Below are 26275 nucleotides of genomic sequence, written 5' to 3'. Positions count from 1 at the left end.
AACCCAGCAGGTCTGGCAGCATCTGCGGAGAGAAGCACAGTTAACGTTTCAAGTCCGAATGACCCTTCAGCAGAACAAAGTAAAAATAGAAGAGAGGTGAAATATAAGCTGGTTTAAGGTGGGGGGAGGGGGGGTGGGACAAATACAGCTGGATAAAGGGCCAGTGATAGGTGGAGATAACCAAAAGATGTCACAGACGAAAGGATAAAGAGGTGTTGAAGGTGGTGATATTATCTAAAGGAATGAGCTAATTAAGGGTAGAAAGCAGGATGAGCAAGGTACAGATAGCCCTAGTGGGGGTGGGGTAGGGGGAAGGGATTGAAATAGGCTAAAAGGTAGAGATAAAACAATGGATGGAAATACATTTAAAAATAATGGAAATAGGTGGTAAAAGAAAAATCTATATAAATTATTGGAAAAAACAAAGGAGGGGAAAAATCGGAAAGGGGTTGGGGATGGAGGAGAGAGTTCATGATCTAAAATTATTGAACTCAATATTCAGTCCGGAAGGCTGTAAAGTGCCTAGTCGGAAGATGAGGTGCTGTTCCTGCAGTTTGCGTTGAGCTTCACTGGAACAATGCAGCAAGCCAAGGACGGACATGTGGGCATGAGAGCAGGGTGGAGTGTTGAAATGGCAAGCGACAGGGAGGTCTGGGTCATGCTTACGGACAGACCGAAGGTGTTCTGTAATGCGGTCACCCAGTCTGCGTTTGGTCTCTCCAATGTAAAGGAAACCGCATTGGGAGCAACGAATGCAGTAGACTCAGTTGAGGGAAGTGCAAGTGAAATGCTGCTTCACTTGAAAGGAGTGTTTGGACCCTTGGACGGTGAGGAGAGGGGAAATAAAGGGGCAGGTGTTGCACTTTCTGTGGTTGCATGGGAAGGTGCCGTGGGAGGGGGTTGAGGTGTAGGGGGTGATGGAGGAGTGGACCAGGGTGCCCTGGAGGGGGCATAGACTTAAGGTGAGAGGAGAAAACTATAAAGGTGATGTGCGGGGCAAGTTTTTTTACACAGAGCGTAGTGAGTGTCTGGAATTCGCTGCCAGAGGAGGTGGTGGAAGCAGGTATGATAGTGGTGTTTAAGAGGCAGCTTGACAAATACATGAATAGGATGGGAATAGAGGGATACAGACCCCAGAAGTGCAAAATGTTTTAGTTTGACAGGCAATATGATCGGCACAGGCTTGGAGGGCTGAAGGGCCTGTTCCTGTGCTGTACTTTTCTTTGTTCTTCTTTGTTCTAACTCTGTCCTTCCAAGTAATCTCTCCAGCCCATACTCACAGCCACCAGCTTCCCTCCCTCCCTCTTCACCTTGCCTTGGTCTTGCTCCTCACAACATATCAATCACAGATAAGGCCATCTCTAATCACTTCCTTGCATTACTTTCCCCCCACATCCTTCCATGCCCCAACCCTACATCCTTCTGTATCTGCCCTAAAAAAACCTATCCCCTAATTCACTTACAAATGAACTTCCAGAACACCAACCGTCTAGACTTTTGCCCTCTATTTACCACAGCATGTCTGTAGCTACTGATCTGCTCACCCTCAACTCCCTTGATGTCCTGGCACTCAATAAGACCACTGCTCTCTCTCATTCTGGTGTTTCCCTGGAACTGCCTTCATCTCCATTCCCCTAAGAATGTGGACCTGAAAGTTCTGTCGAAGGGTCATGAGGACTCGAAACGTCAACTCTTTTCTTCTCCGCCGATGCTGCCAGACCTGCTGAGTTTTTCCAGGTAATTCTGTTTTTGTTTAGAATATGACAGGCACTTGGTTTAATCATCACCCAATATGGCTAGACCATGTAAAGCACCAGTGGGTCCTGCTCGTCTGCTAAACCTGCTCAATATTCCAGGGTCATCCTCCCTCCTCTGCTTCCTGCAACCTCAGCCCCAACAATAAGTACAAGGAGCTATGGAATTCTTTGCCATTAAGATTGAGATAATCCAATCAGCTGCCTCTGCTGAGTCACTCTCTTCCACTGGCCCACCCGGCTCCTCCCCCCTCGCCCTGAGCTAATATCTTCCCCTAGTTTCTCTCCTCACTCCCCTCACACTCCCTCCGAGCTCATGTCAGACCCATGAGACCCACTGCCTGCACCCTCAACCTTATTTCCGCTAAATTAGTGTTCACCTAACCTCCCTTGTTAGCTGATATTGTCATTGGTGCTCTTTTCACTTATTGCCCCTCTAACTTAAATCAACTTTCATCACCCCTTCCTCAAAAATACCCATCCCTTGTCCCCTTAATTTTTACAACTGCCCCATCTCCAACCTTATTTTCTTCTCCAAAGTCCTTGAACATGAAAGAATTCCGTAGAAGTCACATTGGACTTGAACTGTTAATGTTGTTTCTCTCTCCACAAATGCTGCCAGACCAGAGTATTTCCAGCATTTTATGTTTTTATTTCAGGTTTCCAGCCTCCTCAGTATTTTTCTTTTATCCTTAAATATGTTGTCACCTTCCAAATCTGCCACTCAGCCCCTCAAGTCTGCTGCCATTCAATAGGATCATGGCTGATCTGACTGTAATCTCCCACTTACCCCCAATAATCTTTCACCCCTTTACTTACCAAGAATCTATCTCGCTCTGCCTTAAAAATATTCAAAGACTCTGCTTCCACCGCCTTTTGAGGAAGAAAGTTCCAAAGACTCTGCAATCCTCAGAGAAAAAATTTCTCCTCTTAAATGGGTGACCCCTTATTTTTAAACTGTGACCCTTAGTGCTAGATTCTCCCACAAGAGGAAACATCCTCTCCACTTCCTCCCTGTCAAGACCCCTCAGGATCTTAAAGGTTTCAATCAAGTCACCTCTTATTCTTCTAAACTCCAGTGGATACAAGCCTAACCTGTCCAGCCTTTCCTCATAATACAACCTGTTCATTCCAGGTATTAGTCTGGTAAACCATCTCTAATTTGCTTCTAATGCATTTACATCCTTCCTTAAATAAGATGACCAATACTGTACACAGTACTTCAGATGTGGTCTCACTAGTGTCCTGTACAACTGTCGCATAACCTCCCTAACTTTTGTATTCAATTCAACTCTCAATAAATGATAAAATTCTATTTGCTTTCCTAATTACCTGCTGTATCTGCACACTAACCTTTTGTGATCCCTCTGCATCTCAGATCACTACAATCTCTCACCACTTAGATAATATGTTTTAAAATTTCTTTCTTCCAAAACAGAAATTTCACATTTGCTCACATTTTACTCCGTTTTCCAGGTCTTTGCCCACTCACTTAATCTATCGATATCCCTTTGTAGCCTCCTTATGTCCTTTTCACAACTTACTTTCCTACGTATCTTTGTGTCATCAGCAAACTTAGCAACCATTCCTTCAGTCCCTCCATCCAAGTCATTTATATGAATTGTAAACAGTTGAGGTCCCAGCACTGATCCCTGTGGCACACCACTCGTCACATCCTGCCAATTTCATTAGCCACTTCTTCCAAGACCTTGGGGTGAAGTCCATCTGGACCTGGGGATTTGTCAGCCCACAGCCCCAACAATTTGCTCAGTACCACTTCCCTGGTGATTGTAATTTTCCCGAATTTCCTGCTCCCTTCCATTTCCTGATTTACAGCTATTTCTGGAATGTTACCTGTGTCCTCTACAGTGAAGACCGATGCAAAATACCTGTTCAATTCATCTACCATCTCCTTATTTTACATTATTGAATCCCTAGGCTCACTCTCTATAGAATAAATGCTCACTTTGCTAACTCTTTTCTTATTTATCTAAAGAAATTCATTACCTGTCTTTATATTTCCAACTAACTTTCTCTCGTACACTAATTTTTCCCTCCATATTAAGCTTTTAATCGCTCTTTCTGGTTTTTAATATTCTGCCCAATCTTCTGACCTGCCACCCATCTTACGCAATTATATTATTTTTCTTTAAGTTTGATATTGTCTTTAACTTTTTTAGTGAACCGTGGATGGTGAGTCCTCCCCTTGGAATTTTTCTTTCTCACTCATCTTTCCTGGAACTCCATGTTTGAACCCCCCAATCAGGTTTCCGTCCATGCCACAATACCGAAACAGCTCCTATTGAAGTCACAACTGACATCCTCTGTGTAAGAAAGTGAGAAAGGAAAACTTTCCCTTCTCATCCTTCTTGACCTCTCTCCAGCCTTTGACACAGTTAACCACACTCTTCTCCTCACTGCTGTCCAGCTGGTTGGGAATGCGCTCACCTTGTTTCACCTAATCATAGCCAGAGAAACACTTACAATGATTTCCCTTCCCGATTCCACACTGTTCCCTCTGGTGTCCTCCAAGTCCTCCTCCTATTTCTCATCCACATGAGACATCATCCAAAACCACAACTTCAGTTTCATGTTTGCTGATGACACTCAGTTTTAACTTACCATCAACTCTCTTGATCCCTCCACTGGTTTTAATTGTGAGACTGCTTGTCAAAAATGCTTTTTTTTGGTTGTGGACATGACTGGCTGGGCCAGCATTTATTGCCCATCCCTAATTCCCCTTGAGGATGTGGTGAGCTGCCTTAGTACCATAGAAAAGTTACAGCAGAGAAGGAGGCCATTCAGCCATCTTGTCCATGCCAGCCTGAGGACACCCAGGTGCCCTTTCTAATCCCACTTTCCTGCATCCGGCCCATAGCCCTGCAGCTCACAGCACTTTAGGTGCAGATCCAGGTACTTTTTAAAAGAGGTTAGAGCTTCTGCCTCTACCACCAACTTGGGCAGCGAATTCCAGACACCCACTACCCTCTGCGTAAAAAAGTTCTTCCTCATGTCCCCCCTACACATTCTGCCACTTATCTTATCCATGTGTCTTCTTTACAACCTTGTCTACTTGAGCTGCTGCCTTCAGGGACCTGTGTACTTGTCCGCCAAGAACTCTCACTTCGTCTATCCCTCTTAGTATATTCCCATTTATTGTGTAATCCCTGTAACTGTTTGACCTCCCTAAATGTATGACCTCACACTTCTCTATGTTAAAATCCATCTGCCACTTTACCCCTGGTTCTAGAATTCTCCATCAAAGGAAACAATTTTATCCTGTCCACTCTATCTATTCCCCTCATAATCTTGTACACCTCAATCAAGTCACCTCTCAGCCTTCTTTGTTCTAAGGAAAATAACCCCAACCTATCCAATCTCTCCTCATAGCTACACTTTTCTAACCCTGGCAACATTCTTATAAACCTCCTCTGCACTCTCTCCAGACCTATTATATCCTTCCTGTAATGTGGCAACCAGAACTGCACACAATATTCCAGTTGTGGCCTCACCAGTGTTTTCTACAATTCCAACATTATATCCTTACTTTTATATTCTACACCTCTGCCAATGAAGGAGAGCATCCACGTGCCTTCTTTACAACCTTGTCTACTTGAACTGCTGCCTTCAGGGACCTGTGTACTTGTATACCAAGAACTCTCACTTCATCTACCCCTCTTAGTATATTCCCATTTATTGTGTAATCCCTGTAACTGTTTGACCTCCCTAAATGTACGACCTCACACTTCTCTATGTTAAAATCCATCTGCCACTTTACCACCCACTACCAACCCATCTATATCGTTTTGGAGATTATAGCTATCCTCTACACTGTCCACTACTCAGCCAATCTTTGTATCATTTGCAAATTTCCCAATCGTGCCCCCCACGTTCACGTTCAAATCGTTAATATATAACACAAATAGCAAGGGTCCCAACAACGAACCCTGTGGAACACCATTTGAGACAACTTTCCATTCGCAAGGGCATCCATCAACCATTACCCTTTGTTTCTTGTTACAAAGCCAACCTTTAATCCAGTTTGCCGCATTACCCTGAATCCCATGGGCTTTTCCTTTCCTGACCAATCTGCCATGTGGGACCTTGTCAAATGGCTTGCTAAAATCCATGTACACAACATCCACTGTACTACCTTCTTGTCACTTCCTCAAAGAATTCCATCAATTTTGTGAGGCAAGACCTTCCTTTAACAAATCCACGCTGACCATCCCTGACTAGTCCATGCCTTTCCACATGACAGTTCTATCTCTCAGGATTGATTCTACTAATTTGCTCACCACCGATGTAAGACTAACTGGCCTATAATTGTTTGGCATTTCCTTTGATCCCTTTTTAAACAATGGAACTAAGTTTGCATTTCTCCAGTCCTCCGGTACCTCCCCTGTATCTAGTGAAGATTGGAAAAATCATCTTAAGAGCATCTACTAATTCCTCCCTGACTTCCTTCAGCAGCCTAGAAAACAATCCATCTGGCCCTGGTGACTTATCAACTTTCAGGGATTTCCGCCCTTCGAGTACTTCCTCTCTCTTTATGACTATCCCGTCCAATATCTCGCAGTGTTCCTCCTGGACTACTATATCTACATCCTCCCTTTCCTTTGTAAACACAGAGTCAAAATATTCATTCAGAACCCTTCCCACAGCCTCTGGATCTACACACAAGTTTCCATCTTCATCTCTGATAGACCCCGCTTTTTCCTTAACTAACCTTTTAGCATTAATGTATTGGTGAAATATCTTTGGGTTATCTTTAACTTTACTTGCTAATCTTTTATCACACCCTCTCTTTGATTTCCTTATTTCCTCTTTTACTTTGTCCCTGCACTTCCTATATTCATCTTGGCTAACTGCAGTGCTTAGTTCTTTGTGCCTTTCGTACACTTTCTTTTTCTGTTTGATCTTCTCCTGTATTCCTCTAGACAACCAGGGGGATCTAGATTTGGCAGTACCTTCTTGAACCGCTGCAATCTATGTGGTGTAGGTACACCCACACTGCTGTTAGGAAGGGAGTTCCAGGACTTTGACCCAGTGACAGTGAAGGAACGGTGATATATTCCCAAGTCAAGATCGTGGGTGGCTTTGAGGGGAACTGCCAAGCGGTGGTGTTCCCATCTATCTGCTGCAATTATCTAGCTAGATGGTAGTGGTCATGGATTTGGAAGGTGCTGTTGAAGGAGCCTTGGTGAGTTTCTACAGTGCATCTTGTAGATGATACACACTGCTGCTACTGTGCTTCGGTGGTGAAGGGAGTGAATGTTTGTGGATGTGGTGCCAATTAAGTGGGCTGCTTTGTCCTGGATGGTGTTAAGCTTCTTGAATGTTGTGGGAGCTGCACTCATCCAGGCAAATGGAGAGTATTCCATCACACCCTTGACTTGTGCCTTGTAGATGATGGACAGGCTTTGGGGAGTCAGGAGGTGAGTTGCTCGCTGCAGGATTCCTAGCCTCTGACCTTCTAATGTAGCCATAGTATTTGTATGGCTAGCCCAGCTCAGTGTCTGGTCAATGATAATATGAGTGGTGGCTGAGCTGGTAGTATTGATAGAGTTGATCTGCAGATATTTCTTGGGTGGAAAGTTAAAGTTTATTTATAACATACTCAGCAGCAACTACATGTGTGCTTTCAACTCAAACTCTATCTCTATACCACTAACTACAGAGGTAGCCCGTGTTACTCTCCTATTCAGCACTAAAGATCTTCCATAACAAGCATTATTCCTAAAGGTATATTACAGACTATATAAAACCATAATTACCACGTCCCTCCCCCTTCACTCAGATATACTACATGCGCAGTTCTGTATCCTCAACTATTAGAGGAACATCAGACATGTCTTTACTGGGTTGAGTATTCTCAACAGGAATCACTGGCCCAGTCATGAACACTGGTGGAATCAATTCTTGGTGATTTGTTTCTCTCTTCCTTAGATGATCCACATGTCTCTGTATGACTCAGCCTCCCACCTCCATATGGTAAGATAGAGGTCCAGTCACTGCACTGATTTCACCCGGTAACTAATTTGGTCTTTCTCCAAAGTTCTTCACCTATACAGTCTCTCCCACGGTAAATTTCCTCTCATGATTATGCCAGTTGTCTCGAGTTTTCTGGCTTCCCTGACTCTTTTCCAACTTCCCCTCTAAATTCGGCATTATTAAGCTCAATCTCGTCCTGAGACGGCGTTTCAACAATAACTCCGCAGGTGTGGCACCTGTTGTTGTGTGAGAGGTTGTCCTGTAATGAAAAAGAAAGCGTGCTAGCTTGGTTGCTAAGGAATCTCCAGTTAACTTCTTCATACCAACCTTGAATGTTTGAATGACCCTTTCGGCCAATCCGTTTGAGGAAGGGTGGTATGGTGAAATTTTTACTTGAGTGATACTGTTAAGGCTGATAAACTGCTGAAACTCAGCATACATAAATGCCGCGCTATTTTCAGAAACAACTACTTCTGATAGTCCATGAATGGCAAAACTTTGACGTAACTTCTCAATTGTAGCAGAAGACGTTGTGACTTCACCTCATGTACGTCCATCCATTTTGAGTGGACATCGACAGTGAGCAGAAACATTGTTCCCATGAAAGGTCCCACATATTCAATGTGTAACCACACCCCTGGTCTTCCTGGCCACTCCCAAGGGTGTAATGGAGCTGTTGAAGGCAATTTTCTTCACTAAGCCCTCTATTTTACCAACCATCCCAGGCCACCATAGGTAGCTGTGAGCTATGGTCTTCATTCAGGAAATTCCTGAAAGTGGTTCCCTTCCCTTTGGAGGAACTATCACTCATGCTCCCCACAATAAGACACCATCCTGGCTGGTTATTTCATGTCTCCTGTTGAAGTATGGTTTCATTTCGACAGATACAGTCTCTTGTGACCAGCCATGAAGCACTTGTTCTCGTACTTGAGATAGGACTGGTTCTTGACTCATCCAGTCTCTGATCTGTTGACCACATACCGGCAAGGAATCTAAGAAATTTAACAGTGTCCGCACGCACTCAAATACACACACTCAAACGCATGCACCCACACACTCAAACACGCACACAATCTTGTGCTCAGACAGACGTGTTTCTCCATCCACTTGTGGACTCACTAGTGAGATTCAGCTGAGCATTCTCTCCAGAAACAAGTCACTGCCTCATTTCAATCTGATGAAACAACTGTCACACCATGTAACCTTAAGCAGGGAGGCACCTTGACAGTGCTGACAGAGTGACAGTTACTCAAGGACAATCCATTTCCTTTTACAGCAACAATTAATTCCTGCTTCTTGGCAATTTTATTCATCTGCTACTTCTGTGTAAAAGTAAAGAGACAGTTCCAGGAGCTAACAGAGCCATGAGTTTTGCAGTTACGTATTTGTGTTCACATGGAGATGTTCAATGGCAGAAAGGAGCAAAAATCCTTCAAATAAAATTGTAAGCAGTTGCTGTTGTTTTGGATTTCTCTTCTCTCCTCTTAGTTTAAACCATGCCTCTAGTGAGTAGATACAAAACACAACTGATGTCAATAATGGTGCAGAGAAACTTCCCTGGCTGAAAAACTCTGCACACCTTTTAAACTATAAGTTCATTCTTCACATGGACAACGGCCTTTTCCCCTTCATCTGTTCACAGAGTCGTTACAGCGCAGAAGGAGGCCATTTGGCCCATTGGGTCAGCACTGACTCTCCGAATGATCAACTCACTTAGTGCCATCCTCCCACATTCTCCCTGTAACCCTGCACATTCTTCCTTTGCAGATAACAGTCCAATTCCCTTTTGAATGCTTTAATTGAACCTGCCTCCACTACACATAGGCATTGCATTCCAAACCCTAACCATTCGCTGAGTGAAAAAGCTTCTCCTCTGCTGCTTCTTCTGCCAATACTTTAAATCTCTGCCCTCTTGTTCTTGATCCTTTCACCAATGGGAACAGTTTCCCCCTCTCTTCTCTGTCCAGACCCCTCACAATGTTGAATACCTCTATCAAATCTCCTTTCAACCATTTCTCCTCCGAAGGAAACAGTCCCAACTTCTCCAATCTATCTATGCAACTGAAGTTCTTCATCTCAGCAACAATTCTTGTGAATCTATCCTGCACTCTCTCCAATGCTGCTGCCTGAAGGCAGGTCTAACAAATAGCACCACGGCCTCCTTCATGTGTAGGCCAGGAGGCAGCTCCCGAATCCACCCCAGCCAGACCAGGGAACAAACCCGTGTTACTGGCACCAATCTGATCCACATTGGCCATCCAGCCAGCTGAGCAACCGGCAGATGATTTTGAACTACCCGATGTTAAAATGCCAACTTTCCATTCTTACATAAATGACCAACAATATCAGGAGAACCAGGCTGGGTCCTTTGATTGCAAATCAAAATGTTTTTCCTGAGAATTGATGCAATGGTGCCTTGTCGAATCATGATTTGTTTCTCAAAAGACACTGGGTAAACAGTTGTTCAGTCCAAATGGGGCCATACTCCAGGTGTTCCTCTGCACGAGCACAGGCATTTATAACCTGGTAAACACAAGCTTTGGAAATTCTATCAGTTCATATTTCTCAGATACTTAGCTCAATGTCATAGCAGCTCCATGAAACAACAGTATACCCGGGTAACAGATTTTTGAGGCAGTCATAAAATTGAAAAATAACTCTATTCAAAATGTTTCTTCATTTTCGTCTCAGGAAGAAATGAGGGAGAGGTCAGTTTTGAACTGCAGATTTCTTGCCTGCAGTAAATGTGATTTGTTTCGTCCAAACTCTGGTGTCTGATATTTTTCCACCTCTAGTCATTTGGTAGTACAGAACTTGAGTAGTGCTGAAAAGAGACTTGTTGTTGAAGCTTTTTGTTTCGCACTTATCAGGACAATCCACAAGAATAAGGAATTGCAAAGGGAACAACAATTTATACTGCATGAGAAGGAATAGCAAGTGGACACTGATTGGTGGAGGCGTTGCCACGGAGAATGCAGCATGGAAAAATTAACTACCCAGCTTTGTTCAAATTTAAACTGGCAGGTCGACTCTGACCGAGTTCACTTGCCAACCAATCAGCACTGTGCTCATGAAGTATAAATTGTTGTTCCCACATTACTGTTGGGCAGTTTTTGCGAGCTACCCTGAAGAGTGCAAGATGAAAAGCTTTGATAGCTTGTCTTTTTATTACCTATTAAAGATGTTAGAAGTATTGCCCAGTGCTCTTCTCACGATGAGGGGAGATATCTAACTGTGAGCTGCAGCAGGCCAGTCAATTCACTCACATACGCAGGTTAAGTTTCTGTTTATGAGTATCGGCCAGCATGTGGAATTTGCATCCTGTGAGAATGAACAGAATGTTGCGAGCATTCCTAAAGTGTTTTGCTGCGAATGAAGGGGGCCATTTTTAAATTCACTTTCAAGTTCTTTTCCTCGGTCAGGGACTTGAGGAGCAAGCAGGCAGGTTGGAATTAGCCACAGGTCTGGTCTAACTACACCAGTGACCACAGGTGATTTTATTACAGCAGTCTCTGCCCTCACTCTTCCCCCACTGGTTTTCAGGTTGTTGCATCATGAGAATATAAGAATTAGCAGCAAGAGCAGGCTCTGTGGGCCATCAGCAGTCGGCTTTGAGAGCCTGGTGTGTGATATCCGTACTACATGACTAACCCAACAAAGCTGATGGTGGATGATCAGAGCCTCGATGTTTGTGGTGCCTGCTTGTGAGAAGACAATTATGTTGGTGCATCTGTCCTCCCTCTTAATGATTATTAACTATCATAATTCTCCTCACAGTTCACAATAACTTTTGTGTTATCTGCAAATTTTGAAATTGTTTCCTGTACACTCAAGTCTAGGACATCAATATATGTCAAGAAAAGCAGTGATACTAGTATCAATGCCTGGGGAATCCCCAACAAATCTTTCTTCAGTCAGAAAAAACACCACCACTCCCTGGGTTAAAAAAAAATCCTCGACTCCCCTGGTTCTTTTGTCAATTACATTTCAGTTCTCTGGTAACTGACCCTCAAGCAAGTGGAAATGGTTTCTCCCAGCATAACTTCCCTGCTTTTGTACTCAATGCCTCTATTTATGAAGCCTAAGGTCCCATATGCTTTGCTAACCACTCTCTCAATGTGTCCTGCCACTTTCAAATATCAATACACATGAAGCCCCAAGTCCCTGTGTCCCTGCACACTCTTTAGAATTGTAATATTTAGTCTATATTGCTTCTCCCAATCCCTTCTGCTAAAATGTATCACCTCACACATCTCTGTATTAAATTCCATCTGCCACTTGTCTGTACTGCTAGCCTATATCCTGTTCTATGCAATTTTTATCATCCTTACTGTTTGCCACTCCTCCAAGTTTGGTATCATAACCAAAATTTGAAATTTTACCCGTATTTTAATATCCAAGTCATTTATATGTAGCAAAAAAAGCAGTGGTCTCAACACTAGCCCTTGGGAGACACCACTGTCTACCACCCTCCAGTCCGAGAAACAAATGTCATGACTTTCTATCCTTAAGCCAATTTTTTTTATCCAATTGGAGACTGACCTTTCTATTCTATGAGCCTCAATTTTGGTAACCAGCCTTTTATGTGATATTTTGTCAAATACTTTCGTAAAATTGAAACATCCACTGCATTCCCTTTATTAACCTTTTGTTACTTCATCAAAAAATTCAATTGGACTAGTCAAGCACGATCTGTCTTTTACAAATCCATGCTGGCTCTCCTTAATTAACTCAAACTTCTCCAAGTGTCTGTTGAACTGATAATTGTTTCTAAAACCTTACCCACTGCTGATGTTAAACTAACTCGCCTGTAGTTACTAGGACTGTCCTTACACCCTTTTTTGAATAAAGGGGCCACATTGCCACTCTCCAATCCTTTGGCATCTCCCCTGTTCCTAGGGAAGATTGAAAGATTACAGCAAACACTTCCACTATCTCCACCCTCATTTCCTTTACAAACCTGGGATGCAAGCCATCCAGACCAGGTGACAAATCTCCCCTAAGCTAGACAGTCTTTCTAATACCTCCTCCCTTCAGTTTTCCCCTTTTGCCTCCATCTCCACTTCTATTGATATTTGGTTAGATTGTACACAATCCGTAACCTCATGGCCCGGCATATCCCCCACTCTACCATTACCATCAAGCCAGGGAATCAACCCTGCTTCAATGAAGTGTGCCGGAGGCCATGCCAGGAGCAGCACCAGGCAAACTTAAAAATGAGATGTCAACCTGAAGCTGTAACACAGGACTACTTTTGTGCCAAACAGCATAAGTAGCAAGTGATAAATGGAGTTAAGTGATCCCACAACCAACAGATCAGATCTAAGCTCTGCAGTCCTGCCACATCCAGTCATGAATGGTGATGGACAATTAAACAACTCACTGGAGGAGGAGGCTCCACAAATATCCCCATCCTCAACGATGGAGGAGCCCAGCACATCAGTGCAAAAGATAAGGCTTGAAGCATTTGCTACAATCTTCAGCTACAATCACAAGTGCCGAGTGGATGATCCATCTCAACCTTCTCTGGAGGTCCCCAGCATACAGATGCCAGTCTTCAGCCAATTTGATCCACTCCACGTGATATCAAGAAACAGCTAAAATGCTGGATATCGCAAAGGCTATGCGTCCTGACAATATTCTGGTAATAGTACTGAAGACTGGTGCTCCAGAACTTGCCGCACCTCTAGCCAAGTTGTTCCAGTACAGCTACTACACTGGCATCCACTTGGCTATGTGGAAAATTGCCCAGGTATGTCCTGTACACAAAAAGCAGGACAAATCCAACCTGGCCAATTACCACCACATCAGTCTACTCTGCATCATCAGTGAAGTGGGCAGAACAATTACTAGCATTTATAGAGCACCTTTAACATCATAAAACATCCCAAGGTGCTTCATGGGAGTGAAATTTGACACTGAGTCACATGAGGAGATTTTATAGATGACAATCAAAAGCTTAGTCAACCTCGGCCTGATTTAACAAGCATCTTAAAGGAGGAAAGAGAGATTGAGAGCAGGGATTTAGGGAGGGAATCCCAGAGGTTATGGCCAAGACAGCTGAAGTTTTGCTCACCAATGGCAGAGCAATTAAAATCAGGGATGATCAAGAGGCCAGAATTAGAGGAGCACAGGTATATGGGAGAGTTGTGGGGCTGGAGGAGATTCCAGAGATAGAGAGTGGCGAGGTTGGAGGGATTTTAAAACAAGGATGAGGATTTTAAAATTAAGGTTTTGCTTTAAAATTGCGGATTAGTGAGCACAAGGGTGATGGGTGAATTGGACTTGATGAGAATTAGAGCACGTGCAGCAGAGTTTTAGGTGACGAGGTTTTGGAGGATGCCAGTCTTGCCAGTGGGAGGCCAGCCAGAAGTGCATTGGACTAGTCAGGTTTAGAGGTAACAGAGACATGAATGAGGGTTTCAGCAAGGCAGGAACAAATTTGGGCAATGTTATGCAGGTGAAAATAGGTGGTCTTAGTGATGGTACAAGTATGTGGTCAGACCTTATCCTGGGATGAAAGATGACACAGAGGTTGTGATTCAGTATCAGTGAGAGGGAGTCAGTTGGGAGGTAACAAAGTTTGTCGCAGGGACCAAAACAATTGCTTTGGCTTTCTCAATATTTAATCAGAGGAAATTTCTGCTCATTCAGTACTGAATGTTGGATAAGCAATCTGATAATTGAGAGAGGTGGTGGTGAGGTAGATCTGGGTGTCATCAGTACATACGGGAAAACTGATGCTGTTTTTTGATAACGTCACTAGGAACATCTGGACAGGGGTAGGCCATTCAGCCCATCGAGCCTGCTCCACCATTCAATACGATCATGGCTGCTTATCCACGCATTTTTCCCCACATCCCTTTATGTCAGTGGTATTTAGAAATCTGTCAATCTCTGCTTTAAGCATAGTCAATGACTGAGTTTCGACATCCCTCTGGGGTAAAGAATTCCAAAGATTCACAACCTCTGAGTAAAAAACATTCTCCTCATTTCGATCCTAAGTGGCTTCTCCATATTTTGAAATTGTGGGGCAGCATGTAGGAGGAAGTCCAGGATTGATCCTTGAGGAACACCAGAGGGAACAGTACAAGATCAGGAAGAGAATCCACTGCAAGTGATTCTCTGGTTATGATTAGATGGCTAAGAATGGAACCAGGTGAGGGCATCCCACAGCCGGATGACAGTGGAGAGGGGTTGGAGGAGGATAGTATGATCGACCATGTGAAAGGCTGCAAGAAGGGCGAGGAGGGAAAGTTTACCTTTCTCACAGTCACTTTGGATGTCACTGTGATTTGATAAGAGCTGTTTTGGTACGATGGCAGGGACGGAAACCTGATTGGAGGGGCTCAAACATGGAGTTCCAGGAAAGATGGGCACGGATTTGGGAGGTGACAACAAGAACATTGGAGAGCAACGGGACATTGGAGATGGGGCAGTAGTTTTTGGAGGTGAGGGATGATGATAGCAGATTTAAAGGAAAGGCAGGCAGACCTGAGGAGTCATTAACAAGATCAGCTAACATGGGCACCAGGAAAGAAGTTGGGAGGTCAGCAGTTTACTGGAAGTAGGATCGAGGAGTTGGATATAGTTGAGCTTGGAGAGGCCATGATGAAAGATATATGAGAAATGAGAGGGGGAAGTGGCAGAGACAGCTGATCAAATAGCATCAACATTAATGATAAAGTCACAGGCGAACTCCCTCAACAAGTTTTGGGATGTTAATATGGAGGAGACATAGGAGAGGAGTTTAAGATGACAGTTTGCTGTAAAGGAGCCAGTGCTTACCTTTGCATTTCAGGATGAACATGGAATAGTGAGCAGAACCCAACATTGCTACATGTGATCAGCCAGATTTGGCAGTGAATGATGAAACCAGTAGTCAGTCATATCGTTTCACATTTGCATCCCCTGGACTTGAAAGCAGAGATAAGGTCTGGAATATGGGAACAGCCAGTGTGAGAGAGAGAGTAATGGTTTCAACGGGGATTAGGCCAAAGGTGGAGGTGAGGGTGTGGTTGAGCAAATGCGCAGCTGCAGAAATGTGCTATTTGTTGTGCTATCAAGCGGCACTTACTTAACAATAACTTGCTCACCAACACTCAGTTTGGGTTCCATCAGGGTCGCTCAGCTTCTGATCTCATTACAGCCTTGATCCAAACGTGGACAAAAGAGCTGAACTCCAGAAGTGAGGTGAGAGTGACTGGCCTTGACATCAAGGCAGCATTTGACCGAGTGTGGCATCAAGGAGCCCTAGCAAAACTGGAGTCAATGTGAATCAGGGGGAAAGCTCTCCACTGGTTAGAGTCATGCCTAGAACAAAGGAAGATGATTGCGGTTGTTGGAGGTCAATCATCTCAGTTCCTGGGCGTCATTGCAGAAGATCCTCGGATAGTGTCCTCAGTAGACCCCATCTGTCCTGTTAAGTAGGTGTAATAGATCTCATAGCAGTATTTTAAAGAGCAGGGGAACTATCCTCAGTATCCTTACCAGTATTTATCCCTCAATAATTATCACAAAGAACAGATTATCTGATCAAGATTAAACAGTTGTTTGTACACAAATTGGCTGTAAAGTGCTGTTGTCATCCTGTAGTCATGAAAGATGCTATATAAATGCAGGTCTCTCTTTTCTCATTGCATCAATGAGTCAAGTCTCGCTTTGACAGTACCTTATAACCTGTGGCCTCTCCAAACTAGAAAAACAAAGGCACTGGGTGCATGTGAACAGCATCACTTACACACTCTCCTTGACGTCACACAGCATCCTGATTTGGAACCATAATCGCATTCCTTCACTGTCGCCGAGTCAAAATGCTGGAACTTCCTACTTAACTGCACTGGAAGTACTTAAATCACATGGGCTGCAGCTGTTCAAGGATGCAGTTCATCACCACCTTCTCAAGGGTCATAAATGTTGGCCTTGCCAACATGCTGATGCCCAGTGAACAAAAAACAATGTCAAATATTAAAATAGTCTTCTGAAGATTAGCAGGTTGATGCAGCTCCAAACAAAGAGATAGCAGGAAAATGGGGGCAACTATGCTGCTCATGGTTTGTGGGGTTATGTAATAAATGGATATTATAAAACAGATGGGAAGCAAGTGCTTTCCTGTGGGAGGGCTGGACTCAGGTTTTCAGCACTGAATCTTTGAGCAGAATTAGGTTTCTGTTGCTTAAAAGTTTATATTCTCCAGTCAGCACAGGACTGCTACTGTCAGTATGGGAAGTGTACCCAAACCCAAACTGACAGGAGGAGTGGCCTCAGTGCTGAGGGGGATGGAGCCAAGTGGGAAGGGGAGGGGCCCCAGCAGGGAAGGGGAGAGGCTCCCAATGGGGACAGGTCCCTGTGGGGAGTGGGCAGGAACACAGCAGGGTCCCTAAGCAAGTGTGGGATGGGGCACAGTGGGGGGGCGGGGGGGAAAGAGGGGCTGAACCCCAAGAGAAAATCCACATATTAAAATAATTGAATCTGCATACCAGTACAGAAGCGGTCAGAAAAGAACAACACAACAAATAAATGCTGTAGCTGCTTTAATTACCTGTATACAAATATTAGCAGTAAAATACTGAATAGCAAGGCAAACTTGGAGCCGAAAATGACAGCCTGCAGCAGCCAATAGTGGGATGGGATCTGCACACTCCCACTGGCTGCCACACTGCTGAATTGCTCAGAGAGCAAACCACAGGCTTGTGTTCTTACTGCCATTTCAGGCCTGGACTGAAGATACTGCTACCTGAGAAAGTTAGCAGCCCATAAGTAATCAGCATCCCACACTCATCCCAAACTAACACCATTAACAGCATTGACTCAAGGCCACTCAAATGGCAAACTGGCAAAAAGCATTCCGAAGCACGTGACACTGGCAGTGCGCCCTCCCCTGGGGGACTCTGCGGCACAGTGCGCCCTCCCCCAGGGGACTGTGTGGCATTTTCTTGTACTCTTATCACTAATCACTATCATTTCCAGAAAGCTGTCACTGTGATTTTTGCAATCACAGTGAGCGAATAGACAGTAAGCAGTCTGCCAATCCACCAACTCCTCCTCATAACAACAGAGCTGAGGGAAATACAAAATAATGTCCGGGTTCAAGGTGACATCCTTGGACTGCTCGAGCTTTCTTGAGGTGGATTAGCTAACAAACAAACCCCTCAATTCATTCCACTTTACTGCAATCCAGCTGTTAACATTGAGATGATTGTTATAGTTAAACACTTTTACTTGCAAATAACTTTCTGACTGTTGTACAAAGATCTGATCTGTTCCATGCCAGTTAGCTCAGGTATGTGTCAGCGAGGCTAGCTTACCAACTGAAAATACTCTGAAATAAGCAGGTTGCTGTATTTCATGAAATCCCCTCCCTAACATTCTGCTCTGTCGGTTAAGTATTTATGTTAGTGCAAGGCTATTCTTCTACTTCAGAGTTATTGAGATTTCACACATGATTAAAATGCACATAAATCCACTACAGACAAGAGTGTAGCAACACAGTGGCCATGGTCAGTCACAATGCTTCACCATTCTGTCGCAAGTCTAGGGGACAAAGAATTACAAGTAGTCAGAGAAACATTTGTAAGGCTGAGAACGGCTTTGGGTTCAGTTACAGATACAAGCGCATTGTCAAACAGGCATGAGCAATTTAGAACCATGGCGGCTAATCTTTCAAGTATTTGCATTCAATATACTTCAAACTCATTTGGTACATTCCCTTCTGGGTTAGTTATCAACAGCAAAGTCTGGAAATTCTTTATATATTTCATTGATGATCAGCTTGTCCATCTGGCATGGCTGGTCAGTCTCCTCCTCGGCCAGGATTCGCTGAAATGTAACCTGTAGGTCAGGGAGGCGGTGTTGATGGCGCATGTAATCTGTTGAGCGAATTATGGCATGCATCAGTGAAAGGTACTCCATTCTAATCTGCAGGAACAAGAAGGAGGAGAAGGACAGTGTGTGTGAAGCTTTCTCATTATGTACGCCATTATTGCAGTGATTAATGTTCTGCTCAACACAAGGGAGCAAATACTAAACAATGTTTACTGCAGTAACCTCAGGAACTGCACTTATATAGCCAGGTACAAGACAAAATGAAAGCATGTGATTTTGGGATGGATCTGGAATTTACCATGAAGTCAAGCTGTCTCAACTGATTTTCCTATAAGAGCTCCAGTGTATGAATGTACAGGCTTGAGCCTGCTTGGGGGGCAACTCTCTCTACAGACAGACCACTGAAAGTCGAAACTGGAGGTTTCTGTTTTATAGGCATGTTTTACTAGTTTCTTAATGGAAGACTTTGGTTATCTGTGACTGGGGGAAGAGGGTGGCATAGTGGTAATGTCATTGGGCTAGTAATCCAGAGGCCCAGGCTAATGCTCTAGGGGGGCGGAGGGGGGGGGTTCAAATTCCACCAGCTGCCATGATTCAGTTAATAAATTTGGAATATAAAGCTAGTCTCAGTAATGGTGTCTATGAAATTATCATTGATTGTTGTAAAAATCCATCCGGTTCATTAATGTCCTTCAGGGAAGGAAATCTGCCGTCCTTACCTGGTCTGGCCTACATGTGACTCCAGACCCAAAGCAACGTGTCTGACTCTTAACTGCCCTCTGAAATGGCTGAGCAAACCACTCAGTTCAGGGCAAATAGGGATGGGTAACAAATGTTGGCCTTGTCAGTAACACCCACATGAAAGAATAAAAAAAGTCAGGCTGAGGAAGACAGAGGAAGAAAAAGAAAAGTGTACCTCCCTCCCCTCCTCACTGAACTCCCCTTCTCACCAAACTTGCAGCAATTCTACTCTAACAGTGCACTCCATCTTGATCTACATTAATAACCTAGGCCTTGGTGTACAAGGCATAATTTCAAAATTTGCAGATGACCACAATACTGCTAAGTATTGTAAACTATGAGGGGGAATAGTATAGAGCTTCAAATGGACAAAAACAGGTTGGTGAAATGGGTGGACAAATGACATAGAATTTAGTGCAGAGGAGTGTAAAGCGATTCATTTTGGTAGGAAGAACATGGTCAGACAATAAAAAATAAGGGGTACAATTTGAAAGGTGCTGCAGGAGCAGAGGGACATGAGGGTATATGTCCATAAATCATTGAAAGTGGCAGAACGAATTGATAGCACGGTTAATAAAGCATTTGGGATCCTGGACTTTATAAATAGGGACATAAGAGTATAAGAAGCAAGGAAGTTATGATCAACCTCTATAAAACATTTGTTCTACCTCAGTTAGAGTATTGCACCCAGTTCTGGCACCACATTTTCGAAAAGATTGGGAGGCAGAAAAGATTCATAAGAATGGTTCCAGGGATGAGGAACTTCAGTAATGTAGGTGGATTAGAAAAGTTGGCACTGTTCTCCTTGGAGAGGAGAAGCTTGAGAGAAGATAGAGACATTCAAAACAATGAGGGGTCTGGACAGAGTATAATAGGGAGAAACTATTCCTACTCATGAAAGGATAGAAAGCCAGAGGGCACTGATTTAAGATAATTGACTGAAGAAGCAACAGCAACATAGGGGAAAACTTTCACACAGCGAGTGGTTAGAATCCGGAATGCGCTGTCTGAGAGTGTGGTGGAGACAGGGTCAATCGAGTGGTTAGGATATGGAATGCACTGTCTGGGAGCGTGGTGGAGACAGGGACAAGAAGGCTTTCAAGAGAGGATTGGATAATTATCTGGAGAGAAATAAATTGCAGGGCCACAGGGAAAACTGGGGCAGTTGTATTCGATGAATTGCTCCTTCAAAGGTTGGGCATAGACATGAAGGGTTGAATAGCTTCCTCCTGTGCTGTAACTATTCTGTGATTTTATGATTGGGTTAAAGGAATGGAGTTCCTGTAATGTGTACAGGACTTCTTTCTAACCCAATATGTATGATAGCTTCCGCCCTCGGATGTAGAGTAATGGGTTAATGCATATGTTAATGAGACCATGATGATATTCATGATGCAACTGTGACATCAGTGGTCAGATGATGGAGAGGCTCTAAGAGAGCGAGATGCTTACTCTAAGATCTTTGTAAATAGTTCTTAATAAATTGTTTGAAGTTAAACTATGCTGACTATATCAAGTCTGTCAAAGGGATGCAAAGCCTCATCAAGGTACAGTAAGCCAAGAAGGCAAGGTATTAGTAAAACCTCACTCGGCAATGACAATGAAACATGGTGGCAAAGCTGGAAGCCACAGCCTAGCAAACTGTGGTCACAGATTGACAGCCAGCAAGTGAAAATTGACTTCACAGTGACGAAGAGGAGACCTGAAAAGTACTGTAGTGAATGGACAGTGAGGGACACATGATGTTGCTAGCCACTGAGCAGCCACTACTCCTTCCACAGCCTTTCCAATATATCCAGAGCAAGGACTTAGATAGGAGCTCTGGAAGAGACATTTCGAAAAGTACTGAGTGGCTTCAAGATTACAAGGGAAGCCTCAGAAACACCAGGACTGTATACTTTTATATGCTGTGAGAGCCATAGCAGCAAGGCATTGAGGAAGCCTTGGCATCATACAATGAAGGGTGGAGGCCTTTGAGAAATACTTCGGTCCCAAAAAGAATTTGGTTATAGAAAGAGCAAAATTCAATCAATCAGAGAATTCAAATGCCAAAGGAGTTCATTGATTCCTTCATTAATGATCTATATCGCTTAGGGAGTACCTGTGGTTATGGAGCCTCAAAAGATGAATTGATTAGAGACCGCATTGTAGTCAGCATCCTCAACGACACACTGTCTGACTTGTTACAATCAAAAGTGGATCTGACCCTAGAGAAGGCTGAACAGATCTTCAGGCAGGCTGAGTTCAGATGTCAAAATTGGTGTGTATTTCAAAGTTACGTTGATGCTAGGGAGGGGTTTGTGCAGTACATAAGCCCAAGGGCAGGAGTCCCACCCACCAAAAAGCCCATGAAAAAAGTCACCAAAACCATCAAGGGGGCAAGGAGAACTCTTCCATCTATATTCAGTTGCTAACAGCCAACACTACCGTGAAGACTGGTCAGTAGTGAGAGCTTAATGCTTTCTCAATGGCAGGACTGGTCATTTTAAATGGTCTTGTAAATCAAGAACAGCATTCAAGAGAAGATAATTAGAACATGTTCCCAGCCAGTTTGAGGTCCAAGAAATCAGATATACACCTTTCCAACCTGATGATTTTGTAGGAGAGATCAAAGCAGTTGATAATCAGTTTGGTTCTGTGCAGTTGAAATTTGAAGGCTGCGGAATGGAATTTAAATGCCACCAGTGTAGGAGCCTCTGTCTTATTGGACAGGTTGGATTGGCTTCCAAATTGGCTTAAAATCGTCAAAATTCAACCATCTGATTTAAAGCTGTAAGGGCCTGTAGACACCGCTTTCCAAGTGAAGGATCAGTTCACCATCATCTTTTGTCATGAAAAGGAAATTAACGAGAGCCTCTCTATTTTACAGAATTGGCCAATTTCTCTGCTCAGCGTGCTTAAGACTTGATCTTATGCGGATGCACGTCCAGGACTGTGAAGTAGCATTCAAGGAGGAATTTCGAAAGGACTGACAGATTTTGATTCAGCAGCAGATGTGAAGTTCATTCATTACACAGAGAGTCACTCTTTAGTGTATAAACACCATCCACTGGACAACAGGAGGAGAGTGCAGATCTCTCAATTCTTTTCAGAGAGGGGCTAGAGGCTGTGGGAACAGAAGGTACAGAGAAAGACGGCGACCATTGCCAGAGGAGCTTCTAAACCTCAGTGGCTCTTTTGTGACAAAGTTCATATGAAGCAGGCTGTTGCAGAAACAGGTGATCCATTGGAGGACAAGGTCCTAGGTCTCACTACACTCTGACTCCACTGCCAATCCAGATGAAATCTCTGGTGTTGTTTTTGAAGCTGAATAAGCTGAATTTGTCTATTTGTCCCACTAAAACCACCAAAGTGATGTATTGTAAATCGCTGGCTGACCACAGTGAGTTATCCAAGGAGAAAGAAATGCTTGATTTAAAGTTGGTTCAAACTACTAGAGGAAATGTAGAGCCTCCTAGTTTGTGTGAATGTAAACTGCAGCCCACACTTGAAGCTCATCAGCAAGTCATGCTTATACTTTAATTGTCCTTCTGTGCAAAAGCGGAGGCCAAAACTACAGAACTTCTAAGCCTATACAGGAATTTCACCTAGATCCAGGTTTAGACATTTATTCCTTTGCTGAAGATGGTATAATCTTATATTCTTCAGTTGTCACCATCATCCCATTACCTGCAGCAGAGCAGCCTCATGCTGAAACAAGTGCAGCAATGCTATCACTACCTACAGGAAGTGCTAGTACCACCCTAGATGTAGTAGGAAAGTCATTATTTTCTTCAGGATATTCATCATTCTTCTTCACATCTTCCAGATTTATTCAAATCTCTGAGGTTGAATACTTTCTTCATCATTCATGCAGCAGTGAATGATTCAGCTGGGAAAATCATCGTAGTTGAAGATCCTTCATCTTCTCAGGCCTTTCCCTAATGTGCAAAGAATGTTAGTTTGTCCTCTTCCTATTCAGGAGACTGCGATTGTCCATGTCCTGAGGTCTTCACTCTTGAATCAGTCTTTAGTTGAATGGGTTTCACAACCTTGAAGTTAAGTCATCATAAAGATCACAGCCCAGTTACCAGCGGCCGTGAAGCTATTCCACTACGCCAACCTGTTTGTTTTCCAGGAAAAAGACATGCGAACGCATGTGTCCACAAGGTCCTCTCAGAGAGCCGGGAATACTGTGGAAGGTTGAAGACTACTTGGGTGACCGTGACTTGGGGAGGGGGGTGGTGGTGGAAGGGTAGAGGTTAGATGGAAAATGTAAACGGTTTACAAACGCTGGAAAATGTAATGTAAATGGTTTAACAAAAGAATGTAGCAGTTTGAGATTATACTTGTGGGCAGATGTAGAGTAATAGGTTAATGGATATGTTAATAGGACCATGATATTAATGATGTAACTGTGATATCAGTAGTCAGATGATGGAGAGGCTCCAAGAGCTGGATGCAGAATAGTCTGTGCCCTGCACACCATGTGCTTACCCTGAGGTCTTTGTAAATAGTTTTTATAAATTGCTTGAAACTAAACGATGCTGACTATCTCAAGTCTGTCAAAGGGAAGCAAAGCCTCATCAAGGTATGGTAAGCCAAAAAGGCATGGTATTAGTAAAACCTCACTAACACTCGGCAATGACAGCGAAACTTGGGTGTCATCAACCACAGCGCTCTGACCTGCTTCAGAAGGTTGCAGTCACTAGTCTTGCTCCAGAGGCTTGAGCCTATAATCCCAGTTGACATTCCAATGCAAAACTGAGAAATGCTGCACTGTCAGAGGTCCCAAGTGTTGGATGAGTTGTTAAACCAAGGTCCCATTTGCCCTCTCAGGTGAACCTAACGATCCAATTGCACTACTTCAAAAGAAGAGCAGAAGAGTTCTCCCTGATGTCTTAGCCAATGTTTATCCCTCAACCAGAATCAATAATAGATTACCTTGCATCTAACTCATTGCTGTTTATCGGACGTTGCTGTGTATAAACTCTCTCCTGTGATCAATGTTCACTCTAAGCTGCAAGGTCGAGCAACAACCCAAAAGACCCCAGTCAGGGAGTGCACAAATTGGCCCCTTTAAATTACAATGTGTGCATGACTACGCAAAAAAATTAATGATGCCGTGAACTCCAGAAAAAATTTAGATGGAACATTCACAGTGACTATACTTCAGGAATAAATTCATGACAAAGATGCAATGCAATATCCTAAAGCTGTGAAAGACAACAAGTCTTTCATTCAAACAAATTTGTGAGGAAATTGCAAATGCATTAGTCATAATTTTCCAAGTTCAAAATGGTTGCGAGGTGTCAGAAGATAGGGACAAATGGAACATACTGCAATTGGCAGGTATTTAGTGGTATTCTCCAGGGAGCCGCATTAGTAAGTTGTGTAGACGGAAATAGGAAGTCAGAGGGACATAGACAGGTTAAATGTGTGGGCAAAACAAAGAACAAAGAAAAGTACAGCACAGGAACAGGCCCTTCGGCCCTCCAAGTCTGCGCCGATCATATTGCCCGTCAACTAAAATGTTTTGCACTTCCGGGGTCCGTATCCCTCTATTCCCATCTTATTCATGTATTTGTCAAGCTGCCTCTTAAACACCACTATCATACCTGCTTCCACCACCTCCTCTGGCAGCGAATTCCAGATACTCACTACCCTCTGCGTAAAAAAACTTGCCCCGCGCATCTCCTCTATAGTTTTCTCCTCTCACCTTAAATCTATGTCCCCTAGTAATTGACTCTTTCACCCTGGGAAAAAGCTTCTATCTACTCTGTCCATGCCACTCATAATTTTGTAAACTTCTATCAAATCGCCCCTCAATCTCCGTCGCTCTAGTGAGAACAATCCGAGTTTCTCCAACCTCTCCTCATAGCTAATAACCTCCAGACCAGGTAGCATTCTGGTAAACCTCCTCTGCACCCTCTCCAATGCCTCCATATCCTTCTGGCAATGTGGCAACCAGAATTGCACGCAATATTCCAAGTGTGGCCTAACCAAGGTTCTATATAGCTGCACCATGACTTCCCAGCTTTTATACTCAATACCTCTGCCGATGAAGGCAGGCATGCCATATGCCTTCCTGACTACCTTATCCACCTGCGTTGCCACTTTCAGTGACCTGTGGACCTGTACACCCAGATCCCTCTGCCCATCGATGCACTTAAGGGTTCTGCCATTTACTGTATAATTCCTGCCTGTATTAGACCTTCCAAAATACATTACCTCGCATTTGTCCAGATTAAACTCCATCTGCCATTTCTCCGCCCAAGTCTCCAACCGATCTATATCCCGTTGTATCCTTTGACAATCCTCTTCACTATCTGCAACTCCTCCAACCTTAGTGTCGTCTGCAAACTTACTAATTAGCCCAGTTACATTTTCCTCCAAATCATTTACATATACTACAAACAGCAAAGGTCCCAGCGCTGATCCCTGCGGAACTCCACTAGTCACAGCTCTCCATTCAGAAAAGCACCCTTCCACTGCTACCCTCTGTCTTCTATGACCAAGCCAATTATGTATCCATCTTGCCAGCTCACCTCTGATCTCGTGCGACTTTACCTTCTGTACCAGTCTGCCATGAGGGACCTTGTCAAAGGCCTTAGTGAAATCCATATACATAACATCCACTGCCCTTCCATCATTGATCATCTGCGTCACTTCCTCGAAAAACTCGATCAAGTTAGTGAGACACGACCTCCCCTTCACAAAACCATGCTGCCTCTCACTAATATGCCCATTTGCTTCCAAATGGCAGTAAATCCTGTCACAAATAATCTTCTCCAATAATTTCCCTAGGTTGTTACAACAGCAGGTTGTATTTATGTAATGCCTTTAAGCTAGTAGAACATCCCAAAGTGCTTCAGAGGAGTGTTATCAAAATAAATTGATGCTGAGCCACAAAAGGAGATATTTGGACATTGGCCAAAATATCAAAAAGGTACATTTTAAGGACGGCCTCAAAGAAAAGGCAT

The 26275-nt window shown here is 43.6% G+C and overlaps 1 protein-coding gene across 3 annotated transcripts in view; it reads right to left on the bottom strand.

Moving 5' to 3' along the window:
* Positions 1-17264: 17264 nt before the first annotated feature.
* The window catches only part of LOC121280521 (NCK-interacting protein with SH3 domain-like), a 187594-nt gene continuing 178583 nt past the window's right edge, over positions 17265-26275 (bottom strand). For all 3 annotated transcript variants that reach the window (XM_041192604.1, XM_041192605.1, XM_041192606.1), the window contains one exon: positions 17265-18665. In XM_041192604.1, coding sequence (XP_041048538.1) covers positions 18465-18665 — 201 coding nt within the window. In that variant the 3' untranslated portion in view covers positions 17265-18464. The remainder of the gene's footprint in view (positions 18666-26275) is intronic.

The sequence above is a fragment of the Carcharodon carcharias genome, chromosome 7 (assembly GCF_017639515.1).
Source record: "Carcharodon carcharias isolate sCarCar2 chromosome 7, sCarCar2.pri, whole genome shotgun sequence".
NCBI classification, from domain to species: Eukaryota; Metazoa; Chordata; class Chondrichthyes; order Lamniformes; family Lamnidae; genus Carcharodon; species Carcharodon carcharias.
This window is presented reverse-complemented; position numbering and strand designations above follow the sequence as displayed.